Source organism: Fukomys damarensis, unplaced genomic scaffold, assembly GCF_012274545.1.
Source record: "Fukomys damarensis isolate Sample0158 unplaced genomic scaffold, DMR_v1.0_HiC HiC_scaffold_4, whole genome shotgun sequence".
NCBI lineage: Eukaryota > Metazoa > Chordata > Mammalia > Rodentia > Bathyergidae > Fukomys > Fukomys damarensis.
In genome coordinates, this window is record NW_022900916.1 from 307,488 (window position 1) to 329,158 (window position 21,671).

At 43.1% G+C, this 21,671-nt stretch overlaps 1 protein-coding gene across 2 annotated transcripts in view; it reads right to left on the reverse strand.

The window, feature by feature from the left end:
• Positions 1 to 680: 680 nt before the first annotated feature.
• Positions 681 to 21,671, reverse strand: part of Crot (carnitine O-octanoyltransferase) — a 33,130-nt gene continuing 12,139 nt past the window's right edge. Inside the window, exons 6-17 of one of the 2 annotated variants that reach the window (XM_019209410.2) lie at positions 20,155 to 20,263; positions 15,410 to 15,503; positions 15,175 to 15,300; positions 13,258 to 13,359; positions 10,712 to 10,795; positions 10,530 to 10,637; positions 10,177 to 10,307; positions 7,957 to 8,080; positions 6,800 to 6,878; positions 6,624 to 6,717; positions 6,401 to 6,520; positions 681 to 1,401 (exon numbers count right to left, since the gene is read on the reverse strand). In XM_019209410.2, coding sequence (XP_019064955.1) covers positions 1,281 to 1,401; positions 6,401 to 6,520; positions 6,624 to 6,717; positions 6,800 to 6,878; positions 7,957 to 8,080; positions 10,177 to 10,307; positions 10,530 to 10,637; positions 10,712 to 10,795; positions 13,258 to 13,359; positions 15,175 to 15,300; positions 15,410 to 15,503; positions 20,155 to 20,263 — 1,292 coding nt within the window. In that variant the 3' untranslated portion in view covers positions 681 to 1,280. Of the gene's footprint in view, positions 1,402 to 3,132; positions 6,248 to 6,400; positions 6,521 to 6,623; positions 6,718 to 6,799; positions 6,879 to 7,956; positions 8,081 to 10,176; positions 10,308 to 10,529; positions 10,638 to 10,711; positions 10,796 to 13,257; positions 13,360 to 15,174; positions 15,301 to 15,409; positions 15,504 to 20,154; positions 20,264 to 21,671 lie in introns of those variants that run through there. The other variant, XM_010636503.3, reaches the window with a different exon arrangement.

A 21,671-nucleotide genomic window follows, 5' to 3' on the forward strand; every position in this document is an offset into this window, starting at 1 on the left:
CTGGATTTCCCCAATAGAATTTAGCAGAAATGACAAGATGACATGTGACTTCAGACTCTATGGAACAGCACAATTTTGACCTCTACCTCTCGGAACACTCTCAGGGCGTTTAGATGCCCAGGCTTGAGTACACAATGAACACAGACCACAGGGGAGAGTCCTGGCCACTGAGTCCTCAGCCTCAGCCCAGCAGCCTGAGGATTATATAAATAAACCAAGGCAAGGCCAGCACAAGAACTGTCTGAGTACAGCCAACTGATAAAACTGCCAAGAAGGGAAAGCTGTTATCAGACCCTGGCTCTGCTTAGTTTGCAGGGCTGGGAATGGTACTCAGGGCCTCAGGCATGTAAACAAGTACTGACTCCAAGCCACATGAGTGGTGAACTGCACAGCAACAGACACCTGGGACGAGGAAGTACAGCAAAGAAAGCAAAGAGCAATGAGTCATTTATTCAAACAGAAAACAAGAAACTATATGATTGACGTTTTCACAGCAGAAACTGTAACATTCAACAGTAAGGAGGAAAACAAACCGTAAAATCCTCAGACTGATTCAACTAAATATTTAACCATTAAGCCACTAACCAGTAGTGTTTAATTTTAAATATAGATGCTTGTTTGTTTGTTTTTTTGTTGTTGTTGTTGTTTTCTGGTACCAGGGATCAAACTCAGGACCTTGGTGTGCCAGGCAGGCATGGTGCCACTGAGCTACGCCCCTGGCCCTAAATGCTCTATTTTTATATTCACAAAACTAAGTACAATGCAGTTAAGATTGTGGATCTTCCTACTGGAACCTAATTCTATCTGTTCAAGAGAAGCTGTTTCAGATCACCAGTGAATTGCAGTGGGTTTTTCCCAAAAGCATGATCCACTCAGACCCCTATGGGGAGGATGGAGGGCATGGATTTAGGGAAACCAACATCTAGTCATATACTTTGTACCCTTTGGCAATTACAAAATGTTAAAGTGCTCAAAAGATGAACTCTACAGCAATTTTCAGAAAAAGGACTTATAACATGAGTACCAACAATGTTAAAAGTTAAAGTAATATTTGCATTGTTAAAATGTATAGATTTGCACTGATGAGCCTTAAACATTGCATAGTTGTATATTCACTTAATTCTCGTTGCTGTTCCATTAGTGAAAGCTTGGAAGTATTCCACCTTCTATGCAGAATAAATTTAGAGAGCATGATTGTACTGATTTCTACATCTATTAATTTTCCTTTCAGTCAACATCCCTTTCCTCCCTTCATGGCCATTTTGCCAAGTGCCAAGTCCCTAAAGATGAGCAGTGTTCATCAGCCGCATCATGTCATGGAAAGCACGAAAAATCTGCTCAACAAGCTTTTCCGCATCAGTCTCCAGACAAGACTTCCAGGCTGAGCAGGCCACAATGAACCTGTGAAGCACAAATTGCGAGTGATTACGGGACAGAGCTGGGACCTTCACTCCAGATCACTGTAGACAGGTCAGATGTGAGGTTCTGCTGATGTCAGACACATGCGACATAAACCAACTGAAAGACAAAGCTGTACTTGTAGGTGATGCCAGAGAACCTGTAATCTATTAGACAGTACCCCTAAGACACCAAAATAAAAAAACTAGAGCCCAAGAGCGCTCTGGAGGAAGGTTTCATGTTCAAAAGAAAACAATCTGAATCCTTCTTCCTAAAGAATATCACTGGAATGGGCAGGAATGTGAATCTATGTTACTCTGTACAATGAAATTTGAACTGGTTTTGAGGAAAGAGTACAGCATGAACAGCATTCTAAAAGAAACAAAAAAACAAAAACTAGAAACTGTTAAGAGGTGAGAAAAGCTATTTCCTAAAGAAGCAAAGAAAAAAGGTCATTTGGGACCAAGCCACACCCTCCACCATCTCTTCCCAGCTTTCTCCATGGAGGGAGCTCAGGTCTAGCCAGTGAGATGTTGACCAAGAAATGGAAGAACAGGGGCTGGGGATTTAGCTCAGTGGTTCAAGCAGCTGCTTCGCAAGTGCAAAGACCCAAGTTTAATCCCCAGTACTGAAAAAAAAGAACTGGAAGAACAGGAGAAAAACCTGCTTCTAGTACCCCAGAGGAGAAAACTTGGCTCCTAGTTCGTGTGAAACCAGCCTTGCCCTTTCCAGGCACTCAGCTTTGATGAAGTACAGGTGAAGAGCTCAGAAGCAAAACATGCAGGGTAATACCACTGGTCAGACATGCGATCCCCACATCACTGAAAAATACAGCAAATCATATCTTCAACATGGGCTTCAGAATAAGCAGAATCGATGAAACCCTGCTCGGGGCCAGCGCAGCGCAATGAAACCCAGGTCGCTGTGTATATGTGGGGAGTGCTCGATCACACAGAGCCCTGCAGAAGTCCTGCCTGGTTTCTATCCAGGGAGCTGTCATCAAGTTTCCAGCTGCAGTGTGCATGATATTTGCAAATATTTAGGCAGCATCTAAATGTTTCCACAGATTAACAACTTCTGTTTAAGTGTTAAATTTTTTAAAATTCAGCTGTTTTTCTAAATTACATAAACCATCTTTCCTACTTGCACAGACTATTCACAAAATAAACAGTGCCAATAAACAATAAAAATATTTCACTTAATGAATAAAGAAATTACCTTTGCCTAGCACATTAATAAAAATATTTTATAAAGCCTACAGGTGGGAATGACATGAAGAAATGAGAAAGGATGCATTTATTACGTGATACACTATTTGCAATGACAGAGAAGTAGTTAGGTAAGTTATGGGGATTTATCTCATGGAAGACTGGAAATTATTCAACCTTGAAAATATCTCAAAGCATAGTTAATGGCATTTGGAACTGCTTGAAATAGTGAGAAAGAAATCACAAAAAGGACACAAAATTAGTATTTAAAGATCACACACACACAATCTATATATATTACCAACTGGAAGAATTATACAATAATTGTCTTGTTCCTGAGTGGACAGGGAGCTAACTTTTCCTGTTGTTTTTTTTTCATATTTTATAAAATTTTTACAATGATATTACATTTAAAATGCTGCTTAAAAAGAAATTTTCTTTTAGTCACACAATTTTCAAGTGTAATGATGGAAGGAAAAAGACAAACCTTCCATAGTTTCCAGGTGTTCTGTTTGGAAACTATCGTGGTAGTCTGTAGTGATGGCTCACAAACACGCACCTGCTGGGCGAGAAGACAAAAAACTGCCCACCCAGCCTCCTAAGGAAACAGCCTTTCTGGGAAGGACCATGAGCTCCTCTGCACACCACACAGATCGTGGTTGCTTCCCTCTACCTGCTTCAGACGGGTTCCCCTCGTCTCTTCACCCAGGGAATGCACCATGGAACTCACAATCCCTCAGGAAGCCCTACTGGCTCCAATTCCACAACCGTCAGCAGCCCTGCCAAGAGACACCATCCTCCTTCCTGCCACGGCTGGATGCGATCTGCCCTCCAAATTAGGCCAGGAGTGTGGTCCCATGTGACTGTATTGGAAGGACTGGGACCTTAAGAAGAGACTAGGACCTCAGGAGGGGCTGATGCTGCCCTCTGGCACCCATCAAAGGAGACAAAACAGGGTGGGCTGTGATATCGGAGCTGCCCTTCATGTTTTGCATCTTGCTTTTTGCCCACTTGCTCTATTACAAGTTGTCAACAAATGAGCTGCTCGATCAGCAAGTCAAAGTCACCCTCTTCCCTATATATAGTAACCAGCTTCAGTCTGTCAGCAAGTGGACTAAGACACTTCCTTATTTCTCTTATCTATTTCAACTACATTTCTGTACATCTGATTTATACCCATGGAGCAGCCCAGGCTCCCTTACACATAAGTAAAACAAGTCATTTTTGGGCTTAAAACATGCAAAATGAGTCCCATAATTCCTAGCAGAAAATCCAAACTCCTTTCCATGTCACAAAGTTCTATTTAAATTTACCACAGCAACCAAAACAGTGTCTTCAGGATGGTTTTTTTGGTGGTTGTTTTTCTTTTAAGCTCTCCAGGTGATTCTGATGTGCACTTGGGGCCAACAACAGTCCAGACTCCTCTGTCATGCTCCCCTCGATTGCTAGTGACAGCTCTCCTGCCTCCCTGCCTCCTTATGAGTACCAATGTCTTACCTACCCCTGGACCTGCACACTTCTCTTAACAAAGTTATTCCGAAACCATTTACTGAGTACAACATTCGTACAAGGCTCTGTTACAGTTGGGGACATAACAAACCTGATTCCATGCAGCTTATTTATATCCAAGGGAGGGAAGACAGATAATGCACTAAATGTACATGCACGCGCGCGCGTGCACACACACACACACACACACACACACACACACGGCAGTTATCAGTGCTATAAAGAAAAGCCTCAGGTGTAGGGAGGGAAGAGAAGCGCTATTCCAGAGGGTCATGGAGAGCTTCTCGGAGGAGTGGCTTTTGTACAGACACCTGTGCAAGGTAAGGTGGTGGCCCCTGCACATGTCTCCAAGGAAGACCAGGCAGAGGAATCCTTGCTGCAATGCCCTTAGAGGAGGCTTGCTCACAACACTCAAGGCCGACAGTGCCCACTGAGGCCAGAGCAGAGCGGAGGGAAAGGCTGTAAGTCATAAAGGCGACCAGAGCTCGAGTGCACAGGGTCTCACAGGACAACTTCATTTTGCTGTGAAATGGGAAGGTGCTGAGGGGCTCAGAAGAGTGACATCCCTTCAGGAGTTTTCAGAAGGCACACCAGGGCATCATCCGTAGAGAGGTCTGGAGGGAAGGACCCTGCTGTGAAGGCCTAAGAGGGAAGGGAGAGGGTGCTGGCTTGGCTGGACAGCGGCAGCAGTCAGAGCCGCCTTCTTGTCTAGCGGTGGGGTTAGTTCTCTAACGTCACAGCTTTGTCCTCGCTCCTCCCAGCCTGCCCCTGTCCACCCTGGACCAGCACCGCTCACCGGACTACCTCTGTCACAAGGCAACCAGTCTACTTCTCCACAGCCTGTCTCACTGTTCAGGGTCGAGGCAGGCAGCAAAACCACTGAGCCAAATCCCCAGCCCATGTCTGCCTTTTATTTCTAGTACAAAACACGATCTGTAGGAGAGGAGATCTTGTCTGTCTTTCATCCTTTGCACCTAAAGCCCTAAAGCGACACCCTGTGCACCGAGTCCACACTGAGGATTTCTGAACAAGTGAGTGGAGCTGCCCAGATCTTTAGGGATGGACTTTCCTGTAGGCCAGAGTACTGAGGTGTGTGTGGCTGGAACTCAGTCACTGCACACAACACAGAAGCCACTGCTTTTCAGGAAGTGTGAGAACGCTCCTTTATGTTCCATAAGGATGATCTTAGACTTCTGCCTGATATATGAAAAGAAGACTCTTATCCAGCCTTTACCATTTAACCTTTAATTTGTACATTAATGGGCACAAACTGAACACTATGGGAAGGCACAATTCACTGGCACAGCTCACCGTGCACTAATCATACCATCTTGGGAGTTGATGATTCTGAAATAGTGAAACGCACGATAAAATCTTTTTAAAAGGAAAGTATTAAAAACACTGTATTTAACTGAAACACGTCATGTACTTCTCATTCTAATTTCTCCGTCGTTATGCTCTTCAATCTGCACACGCAGAGCCCATGGACACGGAGTGTTGGACATATTTACAAAGCTTATCTGAACTTAGCCATGAAGTGTCTTGTACGGACCAAACACCAAGGAGGATCCCAATACACACAAATGTTTAAATTCAAGAGACACATCGCCATTGATCTCCCTGATCTCCTGCCCCTTGCTTTGATCACACTCATCCATGGTGCTTGCCACATTCTGAAGCAGTCTGGGAGCCCTCCTTCCTGAGGGCATTGAGAAGGTGTTGTCAAAATAGGGTGAATGCTGCTGGCTGGCGCCATCCAAGGGAAGGGCGGGCGGTAAAAACATGACAGTGTGCTCTCAGCCACCTTATTCGCACAGTCTGGCACAATCGACCTCTGGCTCTTCCCCAAAGTCAAAATGACCATTAAAGGTAAATGTTGTCTACTGATTCGGGACATCGAGGCAACCACACTGGTGCAACTAAGGACACTCAGGAAAGAGGACTTCAGAGCTGTTTCGGAAAGTGGAAGGAAGGACAGGATGAGTGTGTGTGAAGCGGGGGGAGGATTCTGCGGGGACTCGTGGAAATGTGTCCCTTACTGGAATACAGTTTTTAAACATTTAAACATTCTCTGTAGTGTTTGACCATTTATAAAACTTCTGAAGGACTGATTTCACAAGTGTCTCAAAAGCCTGAAAGACAAATGTGAGTACATATTAAATGTCTAAGTGGCAACGAGTTATTTACATAGCAAGTGACAGACGACAACATAATTAGAATCACAGTGTAGAAAAGCATTCAGACAACAAAGGTGGTACCTAGTAAGAACAAGGGAGCAGCCTCACCTGTCGTCTCGGATGTGGTAGAAAAATCCATATCCGTTGTGCACCATGGGAACCACCACTCCCTGAATTCGTAAATAACCAACCAGACTTGTCGAGAGAACAAAATTCCCACCTCCTCCACTGCAGGGCACAAAGAAAGGTATCATTCCGGGCCTACAGAGGCTTACATTGTTTCTGAAGCACTTCCAGTACTGACACAAGTGTAAAGCACTACATGCGTTACCTTCTGGAGAACAGCGGGTCCACGAAGAGCTCAGGGACAGGGAGACCTTCCTCCTTTGCTATGAGTAAAAGACCTAAAAGGTGACGGTCAAACCCTGCAATAAAACCCCAAAGCTGAAGTCAGAAGAAATTCTCAGCATGATTCTTTCAAAGTCAGAATAATTCCAGCATATATACCTTTCCCAGCAGAACATTCGTTCATCAGTTTATTATGCTTTGCAAAAGCCTGCAGCATCTTCTGCTGTTGCTCAAAAAGCTGTTAAAAAGCAAGATGATCAAATTTCAATAAATATCAAGAAACCAAGTTCACGGGGCTGAGGATTTAGCTCAGTGCTGCCCCTGGCTGCCCTGCAAGCACAAGGTCCTGAGTTTGATCCCTAGTACCAAAAAAACAAAAAAGAAAAGAAGAGAAAAGAAAAAAATAAAAACTAAGTTCTAACAACAAACTGCTTAAAACCCAACTAAACAAAAAGAACCTAAGTTCATTGTAACTAGGACTTGAGAGAAGAAAGGTTTCCAGGAACCTGCAGCACATGCTACTATGTCTTTCTTCAATTCTCCTACTGCCTTCCCTTCCCTATGTGCCTGCTTTCTGGTTGTTTCTTTTCTGGAAAAGGAAAATAAGAACATGTAAGCAGTGCTGAAGTGACAGGGACAAATATGATGAGAGACAACTGGGATCTCAAGGCTAAATCATAACTACAAAAATAATAATGTGAAAATAAAATGCACATGACAAGTTTTTCCTACAACAGTAGGCAAGAAATATACTGTTGTCTAAATACTTCAAAAATCACAAAGCAAAACATACACACCTGGGCTGGCCCTAGTGATTTCACAGAGAACCAGAATCTTTGATTTCAGAAAAGTTCAGCTTTATGAAAACAAGCTTCCCGTCCATGATAAGGGCAGATCCATCCTATAGGCAGATCAGCCAAGTTCAAAGACTCAAAGTACAAAGACACTGCTCAGAAAGTGACACAACAGGTTCCTTTTTCCAGTCCTCTGTTTCTTTTGTTGTTGTTTTTTCAGCTTTATTGACAAAAACTGTGCATATTTAGGTATACAACTTGATATTCAGGTGAACATGTACACTGTGAACTAGTCGCCACAGCAAGCTAGGCAGCAGACCTGTCACCTTGTGTAATTACTGTTTATTTCCTTTCTCCTTTTGAGATCTTTATTTCTTAGTCTTTCCAAGTGCACAATTCACTGGCAAATGAACATGTATGTGCTTCGGAAAATAGAAAACAAAATTTCTCCAAGTATTTTAATGGCCCAGAGTTCCCAGAGAACAATTAAACCGATGGGAGCTTCTCCTCCAAGATACTCACACTGGCAGAAGCATCCTGCATGGACTGGCACCACCTGACGGCCTCCATGGTGCATGACCGCATCGTTTCTGTACGGCCATGATAGAAACATCTCGTCATCGCTGTCTCATAGCAACAGCCAGGGCTATGAAAATACAGAAAATGTGTCACAAAGAAAATGTAAAGTCAACACAAATACAGTGAGCAGTACAGCTGGCTTTATTCAGAGACTGAAACCTCCAAATTGGACTTCTAGTACAGGAGAGCCTGGTACCACATCTGCTTTGAAGGCTGCCATGCCCACAGCAGCCTGTGTAGACCCTCTGATCGCTGCCTGGCTCCGAGCTCTGCAGGAATATGAAGTGACCCCACAAGCCAAACAACCTGGCAAAAGACAAAGGTGAATGACTCACTTCCAGGAGTCAAACTGGCTACACAGCTCCAGGGATACAGCCTAGTCCTGACACAACGGCAAACACAACTGAAGAGAAGCAAAACCCAAAACCTCTCACACCTTTGACCCATTGATTCTCAAGAAGGTGCAAAGACAGCTGAGCTGGGAACCCAGCACAGAGCTGGGCCCAGGTGGTCAGCTCCACGTGTCAGTGTCGGCTTGGCCCGGAGGGAGGCTGCAGAGCGTGTCCTCGAGGCGGATTCCAGAAGGCAGGAGCTCTGCAGAAGGCAGCCCTCACCAATGTGCCAGGTATCGCCTGGGCTGCTGAGGGCCCGGGTGGAGCAGAGGCAGAGGAGGGAAGCAGCAGTGGGAACAGACACCATTCTCCTGTTCTTGGCCTCCCAGGTCAGACTCCTCACACCCTCACACCACTGCACTGGATTCTCAGGCCCAATTAGACCACCAGCTTTCCTCTTCCTCCCAGTCGAGGGCAGATCAGGAGACTTCTCATCCCGAAGGTCATATGAACCAATTCCCACCACATCTCAATCAATCAATCAATCAATCAATCTCTCTCCCCCAATATGTATATTTGTTCTATTCTCTGGAGAGTCTTGACTAATACAAACCCATACCTTATACCATACATAAAAATCAACTCAAATGGACCAAAGACCTATAAATACGGTTAATACTTAATTTTTAAAACATTTACCTCAGTAAAAAGCACAATGCTATTAATCTTCAAAATATTTCCCCTCATTTCAATCTCACCTCATTGTCCTGGCCACTTTCTGCAGCAGCTCTGGAGCCCTCTTTCCTGAGTGTCTTTAGTTGTGCTGTCATGGTTGCCTCAATGTCCTGAATTGGTTCAAAATGTTTATCTTTCACGTCTTTTTGATTCTGAGGGAGAGCCAGAAGTCGCACAATGCCAAATCTGGTGAATAAGGTGGATGGGGACACAGCATCGTGTTTTTACAAGCTTGCTTTTCTGTTGGATGGCACTTGGCAGAAACACTTATCATATTTTTTTAATCACATCTCATAAAGACACAACAGAGGACTCCAGAACTGCTTCAGAAAGTGGCAAGAACAAGAGGATGTGTGCAAAGTGAAAGGGGTATCAGAGGAGGATTAGTGGCAAAGTGCTTTTCACTGCAATAAACTGTCTTCAAATATTCACCGTATTTTTTGATCATCCTTTTTAAGTGTGGGCAAGAGCTCGAAGCGACTGGAACAAATGTATAGTGGTGATGGGAATATAAAATGGTCCAGCTATACAGAAAGCAGTTCAGCAATTCTCAAAAAGTTAAACAAAATTATCATACAAAGCAGCAATTTCACTTCTCAAAAGAACTGAAAACAGAACTCAAACAGGTATTCGTATGCGAACTTCACAGCAGCATTATTCACAAAAGTCAAAAGGTGGAAACAACCTCAGTGTCTGAAACTTATACCAGCTTGGATAGAAAAGCAAGACCAAGGGGCTCCCACTCCTGCTTGGGCTGTAGAAAGTCACAGCACAGTGGATCTCCTCTTCCAAAGACGAGGAAAGGCTAAATCATCAACACAATCCAGTTTTCACAAGCCCACCAGAAAACTGAGGTTGCGAGAGAACCAAGTGCTCTACAAGGCAGAGCCACTCTCAGAAGGCAGCAGACTTGTCAAAAGCACCACATGAATGCTGCGATAAATGACGAGGAGAGCAGCCTGGAACACTAACGCAGTCAAGGGAAGATGAATGTGGCCAAGTGGAAAGAGTGAAAATGCTGGGCATTAGGCTCAACTGCTAGGGGAAACACACGCCGCAGGGCCTGAGAGTGAACACGGAAAGGAGCAGCCCTCACCGTCCATGGAGTCTGTAATAGGCCAGCTGCAGCGCAAGCTGAATGAATGTGTCGGGGTGCAGCGACTGCTTCTTGGTCAGCTTTTTGCCGAAAGAGGTGAAGGCGGGTGCTACGACTTGCAGATCAGATGCCTATCAGAGAGAGTGCAACAAGGACAGTGAGGATCACCCGCAGGGGACCCCACGTGAACCACCACTGCATTAGATTCATTATCAGACAAGTTAATTAAAGTTCGGAAGCTGTGATTCTAAAGTGTTTTCCACAGACACACTTGAGGGATAGCCAAATCTTCATATATGGCTGGTGAAAGAGAAAGTATCAATCGCCACCTAAGAGAAAAGTGAAAAGTCTACCTCTTGAAGAAACTGGGCTTTCGCTTGCTTGATGTCATTTAATATCTTCTCATCCACAGTAAACACGAGCTCCTCTGGAAGTGGTATATCTTGCACTTTTTCTGAACCCTGAAAACAGAGAAGACTTAAAAATATTTTCTCCATGTAAACGTTAGAGGGAAAGAAGTATAAGCTCTGCATACCTTCCATTTTCCTTCTGTCTCTAAAATCCTCTCATCCACGTAGTGGGCGACGTTCACCATGACCATGGCATCGTAAGGAGCATGCTGCAACAGCACACAGGAGCTCAGAAAGCCGTCAAACTAAAACCTGAGCCAATGTGCTGTTTCCTCCCTTGTGAGAGATGTAAGGTACAGAGAGAACCTCAAATGCTTCATCTCCTACAATAAGGACACTGCCATCCTAGGGCCCGTGGTGTTAAAGACACACTGCGCAAAGCTGGAGGCACTTGTTAGGGCTGCTGGGGTCAGGGGTGGGTGTGTGAGGAAACACAAACCACCAGAGAAATTAATTGTGTAAGGGAACATGAACAACTGCAGAAATGAAGTGCTGGTTTCCCAGAAGTCAGAGGGGTGTGTGCACACAGTGCTGAGATGCTGAAAAGCAGAGGGGCCAGCAGACCATCCGAGGGCACTCAGGACCCTAGGGTCACAGATGAGCCAAGGCTGACATCAGCTGCCCCTGCTGTGTGCCCCCTTCCCTACTGGGTTAGTATTAGCCAAGCGACTACACTGACGTCTCACTGGCTGACTAGTTTGACCTACCTTTTACCCACACTGTGACTTTGCTGTATTGATTACCCCTGGCAAAGGGCCTCGGCCACCCACTCAGGACCCCTCCTGACTTTCAAGAGCTACTCCTTTTCCTCAATAAACCTTCCCCACTTTTAATTTCCTGTCCTTTGGAATTCATTCTTTGATTCCAGGGCACAGCTGACATCTCACAGGCTGGGAGTTACACTTCTCTTGTATCCACACCATGGCACCAAAGCAGTCACCCATGGTGGACTGTGAGGGAGGCAGTGCCAGATGTGTGAGCTGCGGCCATCATCAACAAGGAGCAGCTGAGGAGGCTGCAGGGCCCTGGCCAGCCCAGGCTCTCACCGTATCTCACAGCTTCAGAGAATCCCAGATGCCACTGTGGACACGACCCTACCTGAGACAGCAGCATCAGTGTCACTGTTCTCCCAGAAGCAGAAGGGGAGGCTGAGGGTGTTAGTCTCCGCAGCAGACAGGAGAGGCCAGGGCTGCTAGCCACCTCCCAGAGGGTACCTCTCAGAGAAAAGACAGGCAGGAGCCAGAATGAGGACGGTCACAGAGAGCCAGAAAATGGCTTAGAGACACTGAGGCAACCATCAAGAGGTCCTCTGTCAACAGTGAACTCAAAGGAAGGATAAGGAAAACAATCTTCAGAATGATTCAGGGCCATCATTTCCAGTCACTCCAAGGAACTGCTCTAACAGACACCTAGCCTAGCACCTGCCTACCAACCAACCAGTCCACATACTTCTGGAACAACAGTATCTACTGTTCTTCAGGCAGTGGCCACACCCTGGGTATGTGACCTGGCGCCAGGCTAAGGTGAGCACCAGATTCCCAGGACAGGCAGGTGAGTCATACAGGCCAATCACAGCCAGGTACAAGAATTATTCCAGGATGGGCAGGGGATTTAGCTCAGTGATTTCGGCGCCTGCCTTGCAAGCACAAGGTCCCAAGTTCAATCCCCGGTACAAAAAAAAAAAAAAAAAGAATCATTCCAGGATTATTGCCAGCACTACCGGAAAAAGGGAAGCTGGCTATTTCCACAGGGGCCACTAAACTAAGAGACCTCTGAAGACATGAGACTGCAGGCAACATCACATTGACATCTACTGAACAGGAAAGAGACTTCTAATCAAAGCATGTGGACACAGAAAGTCAGCCTTTCTCATACTGGGGTATATACATAAGACAACAAATACCTTCCTCAACTTGTGCCAATTTGATTTAAATTTCCATTACTTAAAACTGACCACTGATTTTTTAAAAAATCAATGACTCCTATTTTTTCTGTTTTCTTTTTTTGGTTTATAGATCTCCCGAATCTAAGATAAAGCTAGTAAAAACCATGGGAAGACGGAGAAGAAAATAGGTAAAGTTCTTTTTTATTTTTTCATAAAGACCTAAACTGATATTAATTGCCAGATATTTTAATACCCGACATCTAAACAGTACCCCAAAGTCATGTGTCATTTTAGGAAAACTGTTACACAATTGCTAAGGGAATCTAGAAATATATCCATTTACACTTCCTTATGCATAGAAAAAAATGTCATATAGTATCTTTTAAAATAGGTGTGGTTCTTTGCAAGAGGATAATAGTAGGTTTTAATAAATTACACTATATAAAATCAGATATAAATTTTTTTAGCAGATATACAACAAACTGCTGGTCCTACTACAAAAAAAAAAAAAAAAACTTGACCTATGCTCTATTTGCACTGAGAATTTGTAACTGAACTTCTCAATATATAATGCCATTAAGCTAAAAAAACAGTACCTACTTATCTGTAGCACAGCATAGCCTAAGTATTTGAGAATTTTTGTCTGAACTTCTCAATATATAATGCCATTAAGCTAAAAAAACAGTACCTACTTATCTGTAGCACAGCATAGCCTAAGTATTTGTGATCTACCACCATTAAGTTAACCTAAAAGGAAGAGGAAACAAACTTAAATACTTTACTTACATCACAATTACAGCCAAAGACTCCATTAGAAAAGGAAATCAAGTTATAGGATTTGTCACCCCAGCGTACTGTTGGATCTCCAGTAAGGACCATGGCAAGGATCTAAAAGAAATTGAATTTCTCCACATTAAAAGGGCACCTGGCTTCCAGCCCCAGCACCACCCCTGTAAAAAAAGCATGCAGGGGTCAGGCTCATTAACACTGGTATAAGTATTTACATCTTAAACATTTTATGTCAGTCTCACTCTTTCTGTTTGGGTGAACCAAATTAATAAAGTGTTAGTATAGTTATACTCAAAACATAAAAATGCTGGCCCCAACTTTAGTTATTTCTCCAACCTACAAAAATCTTACCAGAAAAGAGAAATCTGGTACATTATCCATGAATATTTATAGAAGATGCAACTGAAAACAGAAGCCTTTTGTAACTTAAATAGTACAAGAGGCCTAGGTAAGCTTAGTCACTAAAGAGTTAAAAGGTAATTTTCTTTTAGAATTTGTATCTCACTAAACCCATTTGTCAAACTACATTCTGGCCCATTAATGATTCATGAAATCAATTTAGTATATCAAAATCAACACTCTTGACAAAGAGTAAGAGAATACAAAGAGCAAAGATCATCACCGACAGTGAAAACAAGCACTTGTTTTATGAAACGTCTATTAAATATGGAATGTGCATGCATGCACACTATGTGTGTACACCAAGAGAAATGAAAATATACAGTGTTTACATAAAAATTACCTATTACACTAAGAGACACACTGCCATTAACCCTCAGGACACACTTACTCTTGCCACTTTCTAAAGTAGTTCTGGAAATCCTAATGTCTTTACAAGGTGTGCGCTAAACTATGGTGAGTGCTGCTGCTGAGTATCATATCCAACAGAATGGCAGGCTTGCAAAAACATGATGCTGTGTCCTTGTCCAGCTATTCACTGGATCTGGCACTGAGTGACTTCTGGCTCTTCCCCAAAACCAAAATGACCATGGAAGGTAAGCACTTTGCATCAATTCAAGACATTGAAGGAGCCAAGACAGCACAAGTAAGGACACTCGGGAAAGAGGGCTCCAGAGCTGCTCTGGAGAGCAGCAAGGATGACGAGATAAGTGTGTGGGAAGTGGGGGAGGGCTCTGAGGTGATGAATGACAAGGTGCCTTTTATTGTAACGTTTTTTAAAATTTAAACATTCACCGTATGTTTCTATAACCTTGTATATAATGAGCTACAATCTAATTGTATCTCTAAGAACAGTGAGGTTTAAATAGTTTAAGCAATTCTGTGTTAAAATATATTCTTCCTTAAGAAGCAGTCTGTCCCCCACAGCAAAAAACACAGCTAAAAAGGTTGTTTTCCAGCTATAAAATTTAACCCTTCTTTTCTCTATCATTTACAATGAGGAATCCATCAGGAAATAATTCTAAGTATTTTCAAAAGAATATGGTGCTGATGCAATGCGTGCCTTTTATTTCCAGGAAATGAAAACACTAGGCTGGGGTAGGGCAACAAAAAAGGTAGCACTGACCCTGAAACTCACAGAAGTCTCTGTTTAATGGGTTTCTCACGAGGGAGAGATTCTGAGGAGAGACTCTGCCAGCCAGCAAGGCACACAAGCATGGTCACAGGCAAGGAAGGAAGCTCGTGCACCCAGACACTGTGCACAGGAGGCCCCACTGGCATATCACATGCAAGCAACAGTTGTCCTTCTTTACACCAGGTACAGACTATCTCAGACTGTGTGGCAATGACTTCCAAAACACTGTGTGTAGGCATTGGTTTGATACATTTATAATTTATAGCTGAGAAAAATTCTAAAACCATGACTATAAAAAAATAGAAAAAACTCTTGTGTTCAATATATACAAGAGTCCTCCAGAAAAGCCTGTGAGACAACAGACAGAGCAAGATGGTCACCTGGGAGTAATCTTCCGGTGTGACATGAGCACTGCTGTCCTCCATGGAATACACGAATAAACTGCTCTGAATTCTTTCTAATGAACCCAAGTTCTCTGGATCAAGACTTATCAGATATTCTCGTGCCTAAGGGTAAGGAGATGATGATTAAATGCTACAATCTAAATACAGTATGTCCAGAAAATCTCCACAGTTTGTCAGAGAACAGGTTTATTAGGAAGAGCCCGATTGCTACCTTGGCCCACAGGGTTCTCTCCTCTGTGGTCAGTGCAGCAACTCCAGGGCCAGGGGGCTCTCGGTGGCACTTCTCGTGGATGTACGTCAGGTGTCTGAGGAAGATCAGAAAGAGGATTTGGAAAGCACACAGGGAGATGGGAGTTACACTGGCCTTTCACAGGTCATGTGGACTCATATTCAATGTCACACACTCCCCAGAGAAGCAGGTTATGACCTCAACAGCAACGTATTTATTTCCAGTATCTTATCTTTTTTTTAAAGTGATTATGTTTTTGCCTTCAAAACTTTCCACTCGCTATTAGACTGCAATCTAGTTTTTGTCCTCCGGCAATTGTGAGGAGCTATGTTTAACTTTGGGGCTCACACAGGCAAGCATGTCCTCTACTACTGAGCTGTTACCCAGCCCCATGATTAGCATCAAACTGCACTTGTGTCACACCTAACACCCCCCAGAGGAACCTAGTAGCTCTCAGTCGCATGTACTCAGTATGGAACGGTTCACAGAAGTATCTGACTTGTTCTCATTTCTGCAGCACCATCCCACTGTGGTCTCCCTCACCTCACTGACCCCTGGGTGGCCTTCTCTGACCATCTACCTGCCTTCCTTCCACTGTAGATGTGTCCTTTCTCAGATTTGTGCCACTGATCTTTCTGAACTGGTAGTAACCTCATCCACTTCTTTAGTAGCTTCCACTATCACTGTTAGTATGAGGCAATCAAATCTCTAATTTTAGTCTCATTTTCTCTCCAAATCTATGACCAAAGTTCCAAGTCCTGGTTGAGTATCTCTACCTCAGTTTCTGCCAACATTTCAAACTAAATGTACATTCAAAAGTCATCTACCCTTCTTCCTGTGAACAAAACACAAAAATGTTAGCAGAAATCATAGGTTTAAGTCTTCATGTCTCTGGACTAGACAATGGTTTCTTAGATGTGACACCAATATCACAAGAAACTACAGAAAAAGACAAGATCGAGCTTTATCAAAATTCAAACTTTTGTGCTTCAAAGGAAGCCATTAGGAAGGTAAGAAGACAAACCCAGAATGAGAGAAGAGTACTTACAGAGTATATGTATATGCTAAGGACTTATATGCAAAATATATAAAGAACTTCTACAACTCAGTAACAATGAACCAATTTAAAAATGTGCAAAGTATCTCCAAGGAAGACATATACAAATGGCTAAAAAAGCATATGAAAATGTTGAACATCATTTGCTATGATCAAGAAGGGAAATGGCGAGCATTGGTGAGGGGAAGAGAAACTGGAACCTTCTGATGATGCCGGCGGGAATGTAGTATGATTTCGCCACTTTGGGGAAAGCCTTGCAGTTTGTCAAACAGTTGTCCTGGAGTTACCACATGACCTAGCAATCCACACCCAGGTGTGTACTCATGAGGAGCAAAATGGCAGTCCACACAGAGACCTACACACAATGTGTAAGCCAATGCTACTCGTAAGAGCCAAGAGGCAGCAAGAGCCCACACGCCCCTCACGGTGAGTGGTCACCGTGGTTCAGCCACTCGACACTCATGCCACCCAGACATAGAAAGGGACAGCACACTGACACACACTAACCATGAAAACATACTAAATAAAAGAAGCCAAACACAAGAGGTCACACGTAAGGTCCCATTATACAAAAATGTTCAGTGCAGTCCAGTTTAAACACAGAGAGCAGACATGGATGCCTAGGGCTAGTGGCTGGGCTGTATGGGAGACGCATGGAGTGTAAAGAGGAGCAGGAGGACTGAGAAGCAATGGGGAGAACGAGTGGGGTTGTTTTTAAGGGTGACAAAACTGCTAAAAACTCAATGTAGAACATAATTGTGTGAAAACAGTGAAAAGCATTAACCATATACTTTAAATGGATAAATGGTACAATATATGAATTGTGCATCAATAAAGCCATTACTAAAAAAAAAGAAAATTAATCCAGACATGGTACATGCTTGTCATCTCGGCACTCAAGGATGAAGCTCCCAGAACTTGGGATTGAGGCCAGCCTGGACTACACACTGAGCTCAAGGCCAATGTGAACCGTAGAGAGACCAGAAAATCTGCAGAAAGGATGATGGGTGGGTGGGTGGGAGGGAACATTAAGAACTAGTATCACCCTTCCTCCTCTTCCATTACTTCTACCTATTACAGCGCTATCAACACTATTACAGTTCTGCAAACGGAAAAGCCAGTGATGCTTGCTTGCTTTCTTAATTTAGACAATAATTCTTGTTAATTTTATTTACTTATTATTTTCAACAATTCACAAAAATAGGAAATTTGTACAAATTAGTGGAGTGCCATGCAATGTTTAACACATGTATACATTGCGAAGTATTTAAATCAAGTTAAACATATTTATCTCCTCAAGCCTGTATCAATTCCTTCTGGTAAAAACTTTCAAAATCCTTTTTTATTTTTGAAATGTACAACACATAACTGCTATCTACAGTATCCAAGAGCTTCAATTCTTCTTATTAATTATATCTCGAAAACACTGCCTAAATTTGGCTTTTTTTTTTTTTGTGGTACTGGGGATTGAAACGCATTCACAATGCCACTGAGCTAAATCCCGGCCTACATCTGGCCTATTCCTTAAAGTCCCAACTTCTACTTCTTTCCGAGATCACTGTACTAGATTTTTAGACACTTCTTTCGATATCCAACTCACTAAGATTCTGAATGTGACCAGTCTAGCTTATGCTTCTAACATGTTGTGTATTTTTATTTTTAGATAAAATTCATAATGGCTTGATCACCCAGTTCATACACACACTTGTATAGTTTACACACATGTGCACACACACCCATCCACAGTGAAATTCTATTGAGTGCTACGTACTACAGTAAGCAATGGAAATTCAAAAAGACCTGGTAATTAATCTTCCTAGAGCTCCATCTGGATGTGAAAACACAGAAATAAGTAATTTCAGTACACATTATGCAAAGAGCCCAAAGGAGTCTTAACTCTTTGTGGCTGGAGAAAAAAGGATCACTGACCTTGTGGTGATGTGAACAGACGCTGGAAGCTATGAACTTGCCGGCTAAAGAGAAAGTGTGAGTATGCACAAAACTCAAGGACATCTCTCATTTCGCTGGTGCTGCACACCAAGCAATGGGGTAGGAACACAGGACAAGGAGGAGGAAGGGCGGGAGCAGGTGGAAGAGACGGGCCAGGGTCAGATCTAGACACTGCTAAGTAACGTGGACTTATCATGGGCTACAGGGAACCCTGTAGGAATTACAAGCAAAGGGAAGATACAATTACATTGGAATATTACAGACTGATGGCAATGTGAAGAATATATGGAGCGAAAAATGAAATTTCTATTAATAGTTCAGCAGAGAAATAATGACAACCTGAACAAGGACCATGGAGATGGAAGATGGAGTGCGTATGAGGAACCTCTAAGAGCTCAGTGGACAGGGCTGTGCCTCTGAGACAGGATGGAGGGGATGTGGAGGCCACTCCCACAGCTCACCCGCCTGGAAGATGGGGGGATCACCATGGGGCACCGAAGAGAGGAGTGGGACACACCTGCACCACGCCCACACTGGCATCCTCGTCACCCCTCTGTCACAGACAGAAGTAAGGACCTATTTCTCTGCTACTGAAATTAAGCAAGAAGGACAGAGTAAACCAATGTGAGTAGACAAAAGGTGGCAGTGTAATGAGCACTGGCCGAACAGCGGCTTTCATGGACCCAGGCCCAGCCTGCTCTTGCTGCACCATAAGGCAGGCTGGTATCAGAATTTCATTTTTTAAAGAAATCACAATTCCAACCTTGTATATGAATTCTCCTGATTTTAAGCAGAGATTCAAATTCTCTATTATCACAGAGTAAGTCACGAACTAAAACGAGCCCATGAATCAATCACAAGTGTTCAATTTCTGCAAGAGGGGCTTTGAGTAATCTGATTACTATGCCTGATTTAATAATGATGTGAAATTTGGACAAAATTCAACAAACACACACAAATATTATACAAATCACAAAAGCAAGTAAGTCACGAACTAAAACGAGCCCATGAATCAATCACAAGTGTTCAATTTCTGCAAGAGGGGCTTTGAGTAATCTGATTACTATGCCTGATTTAATAATGATGTGAAATTTGGACAAAATTCAACAAACACACACAAATATTATACAAATCACAAAAGCAAGTAAGTCACGAACTAAAACGAGCCCATGAATCAAACACAAGTGTTCAATTTCTGCAAGAGGGGCTTTGAGTAATCTGATTACTATGCCTGATTTAATAATGATGTGAAATTTGGACAAAATTCAACAAACACACACAAATATTATACAAATCACAAAAGCAAAAGACCTAAAGATAAATTTGCCTATAGTAATATATAATTTCCAAAAAAGACACACCTACTACTACATGTATGCGCACAGTAGATACATGTGTGTGTTTTTTGTTTTAAATGGTGCATGTACATGAATTCACAATAAGGACAGAACACACAAAACAAGCAGCAGTGATAGAATCTGGGGAGGGAATGGGATTGGTCTTATCTGTACTGCTTTCCTTTTCTCCAAGTAGAACAGATTTATGTACACCTAGTAAAATTAAACATTAAGTTAAAAATAAAATTGAGTTAAAAAAATAAATGTGTAAAAGTCTTACTTTTCAGCTTTCTGGGCCTTTATAGAAAGGTAAATCCGAACCTTTGTTTTTTAACCTAAACCAAAGCTTGAGACCCAATAAGGCTCAAAAGTCATGTGACAACCTGAGCAGCTCCGGCGGCGAGATCAGACGACCTTCGTGCAGTGCATCGAAGACAAATGCGCGGCCTCGGCACAACACCACAACGTGGCTTGGGGAATGCCCCTCGCTCTCTAAGAAAAAATGGAGAACACAAGGCTGAAACACCCAAAGAGAAGAGGAGTCCCGCAGAATTACTAGTCTTCAGTCATGACCATTTATTCATCAACTGTGTCACAGGACGAAAACCTTAGGGGACAGAGGAAAGGTCTGTGTGTGGGCCCCAAGGTGCCATCATCGAGGTGAGGTGTGGCATGCTGGTCACTGCAGAGCAGGTGACTATGAATCCCGGGGATGGCACAGGCCAGAGTTAGGACAAAGACTGCCAATGATGTCACCAGAAAGACAGAAGCGTGAGGGGGCCAGCAGCTCTGCACTAGTACAACGTGAACACGTGGACACAACTCTGCCCGGTGGACCATTAACATGTAACAGTGCTGGTGTCACTTATGAGTTCACAAACAAACTCAATATGAAAGTCCTTAAATTAATGGTGTCAGCGTGACATCCAGAAATCCACTAGAGTTTCAAGCACTTACACATTCTAAGCATGAACAGACAAACCCCAAACTACTCCAGAGCTTCCCAGTTTTATTTCAGGACAGGAATGGGAAGGGATGAAGAGGCCTGGAGGAATCTTGAGGGAGAGCAGTAGGAAAGAATACACTTCTCTGACTTTATTTTTATGTTGACTGCTCATCGGATAATTTTACTGCAGCAATGTCTAGCAATGATTCTCAATAAAACAATTCGCAGTACAAAAGGGCATTATATGCATGCAAAGAAGGGGAAAGAATTTTTCCCAGTCTGGAGTTGCACACGAAGCTCTGACAACATCTGGAAAGTCACTGATAATGTAGTGTACAATTTCCCTGGCACCCCTTTAACTTCCCAAGCACTGTATGTCTGTAGTGAACTTCAGGCCACTCTGACTCAGACCCTTTTTAAGAACTACTCCCTTTGCCAAGGGCCTTGTAGGAAAAGATTAAAAGCATACTTAGTTCTAAGTTCTTACTGAGATGAGGCTCTTAGCCCCAGTAGCTGGCATCTAGCCCTGCCCCCAACCCAGTTTCTACGATTTTATTATCGAAGATCAATTCTATGGCTCAACATTAGAATTCCTCCTTTACAAAAGCCTTAAATCTTTACCTTCTCTTCCTCTTTCTCTAGTCTGAATGTTACTCTAGAAAATAAATACATCATCTATCCTAATTTTATTTAGTTTTTATGGTGCTGGAGATGGAACCAAAAGTCTTTGGCAAGACCTCTAACACTGAGCTACATTCCTAGTCCTAGGAATTCATGAACACATTATCTCAAAGGGCTGTGATGGTTGGGATCTGAAATGTCCCCTAAAAGTCTCCGGTGCTTAGAGGTGAGCTCTGGAGGTTCACTGAATCATGAGGTCTCCACTCATCTGCTGACTGATCCCCTGAGAAGTGCAAGCTGAATGTGGGGCTGGCGGGTGGGGCGTGGCTCAAA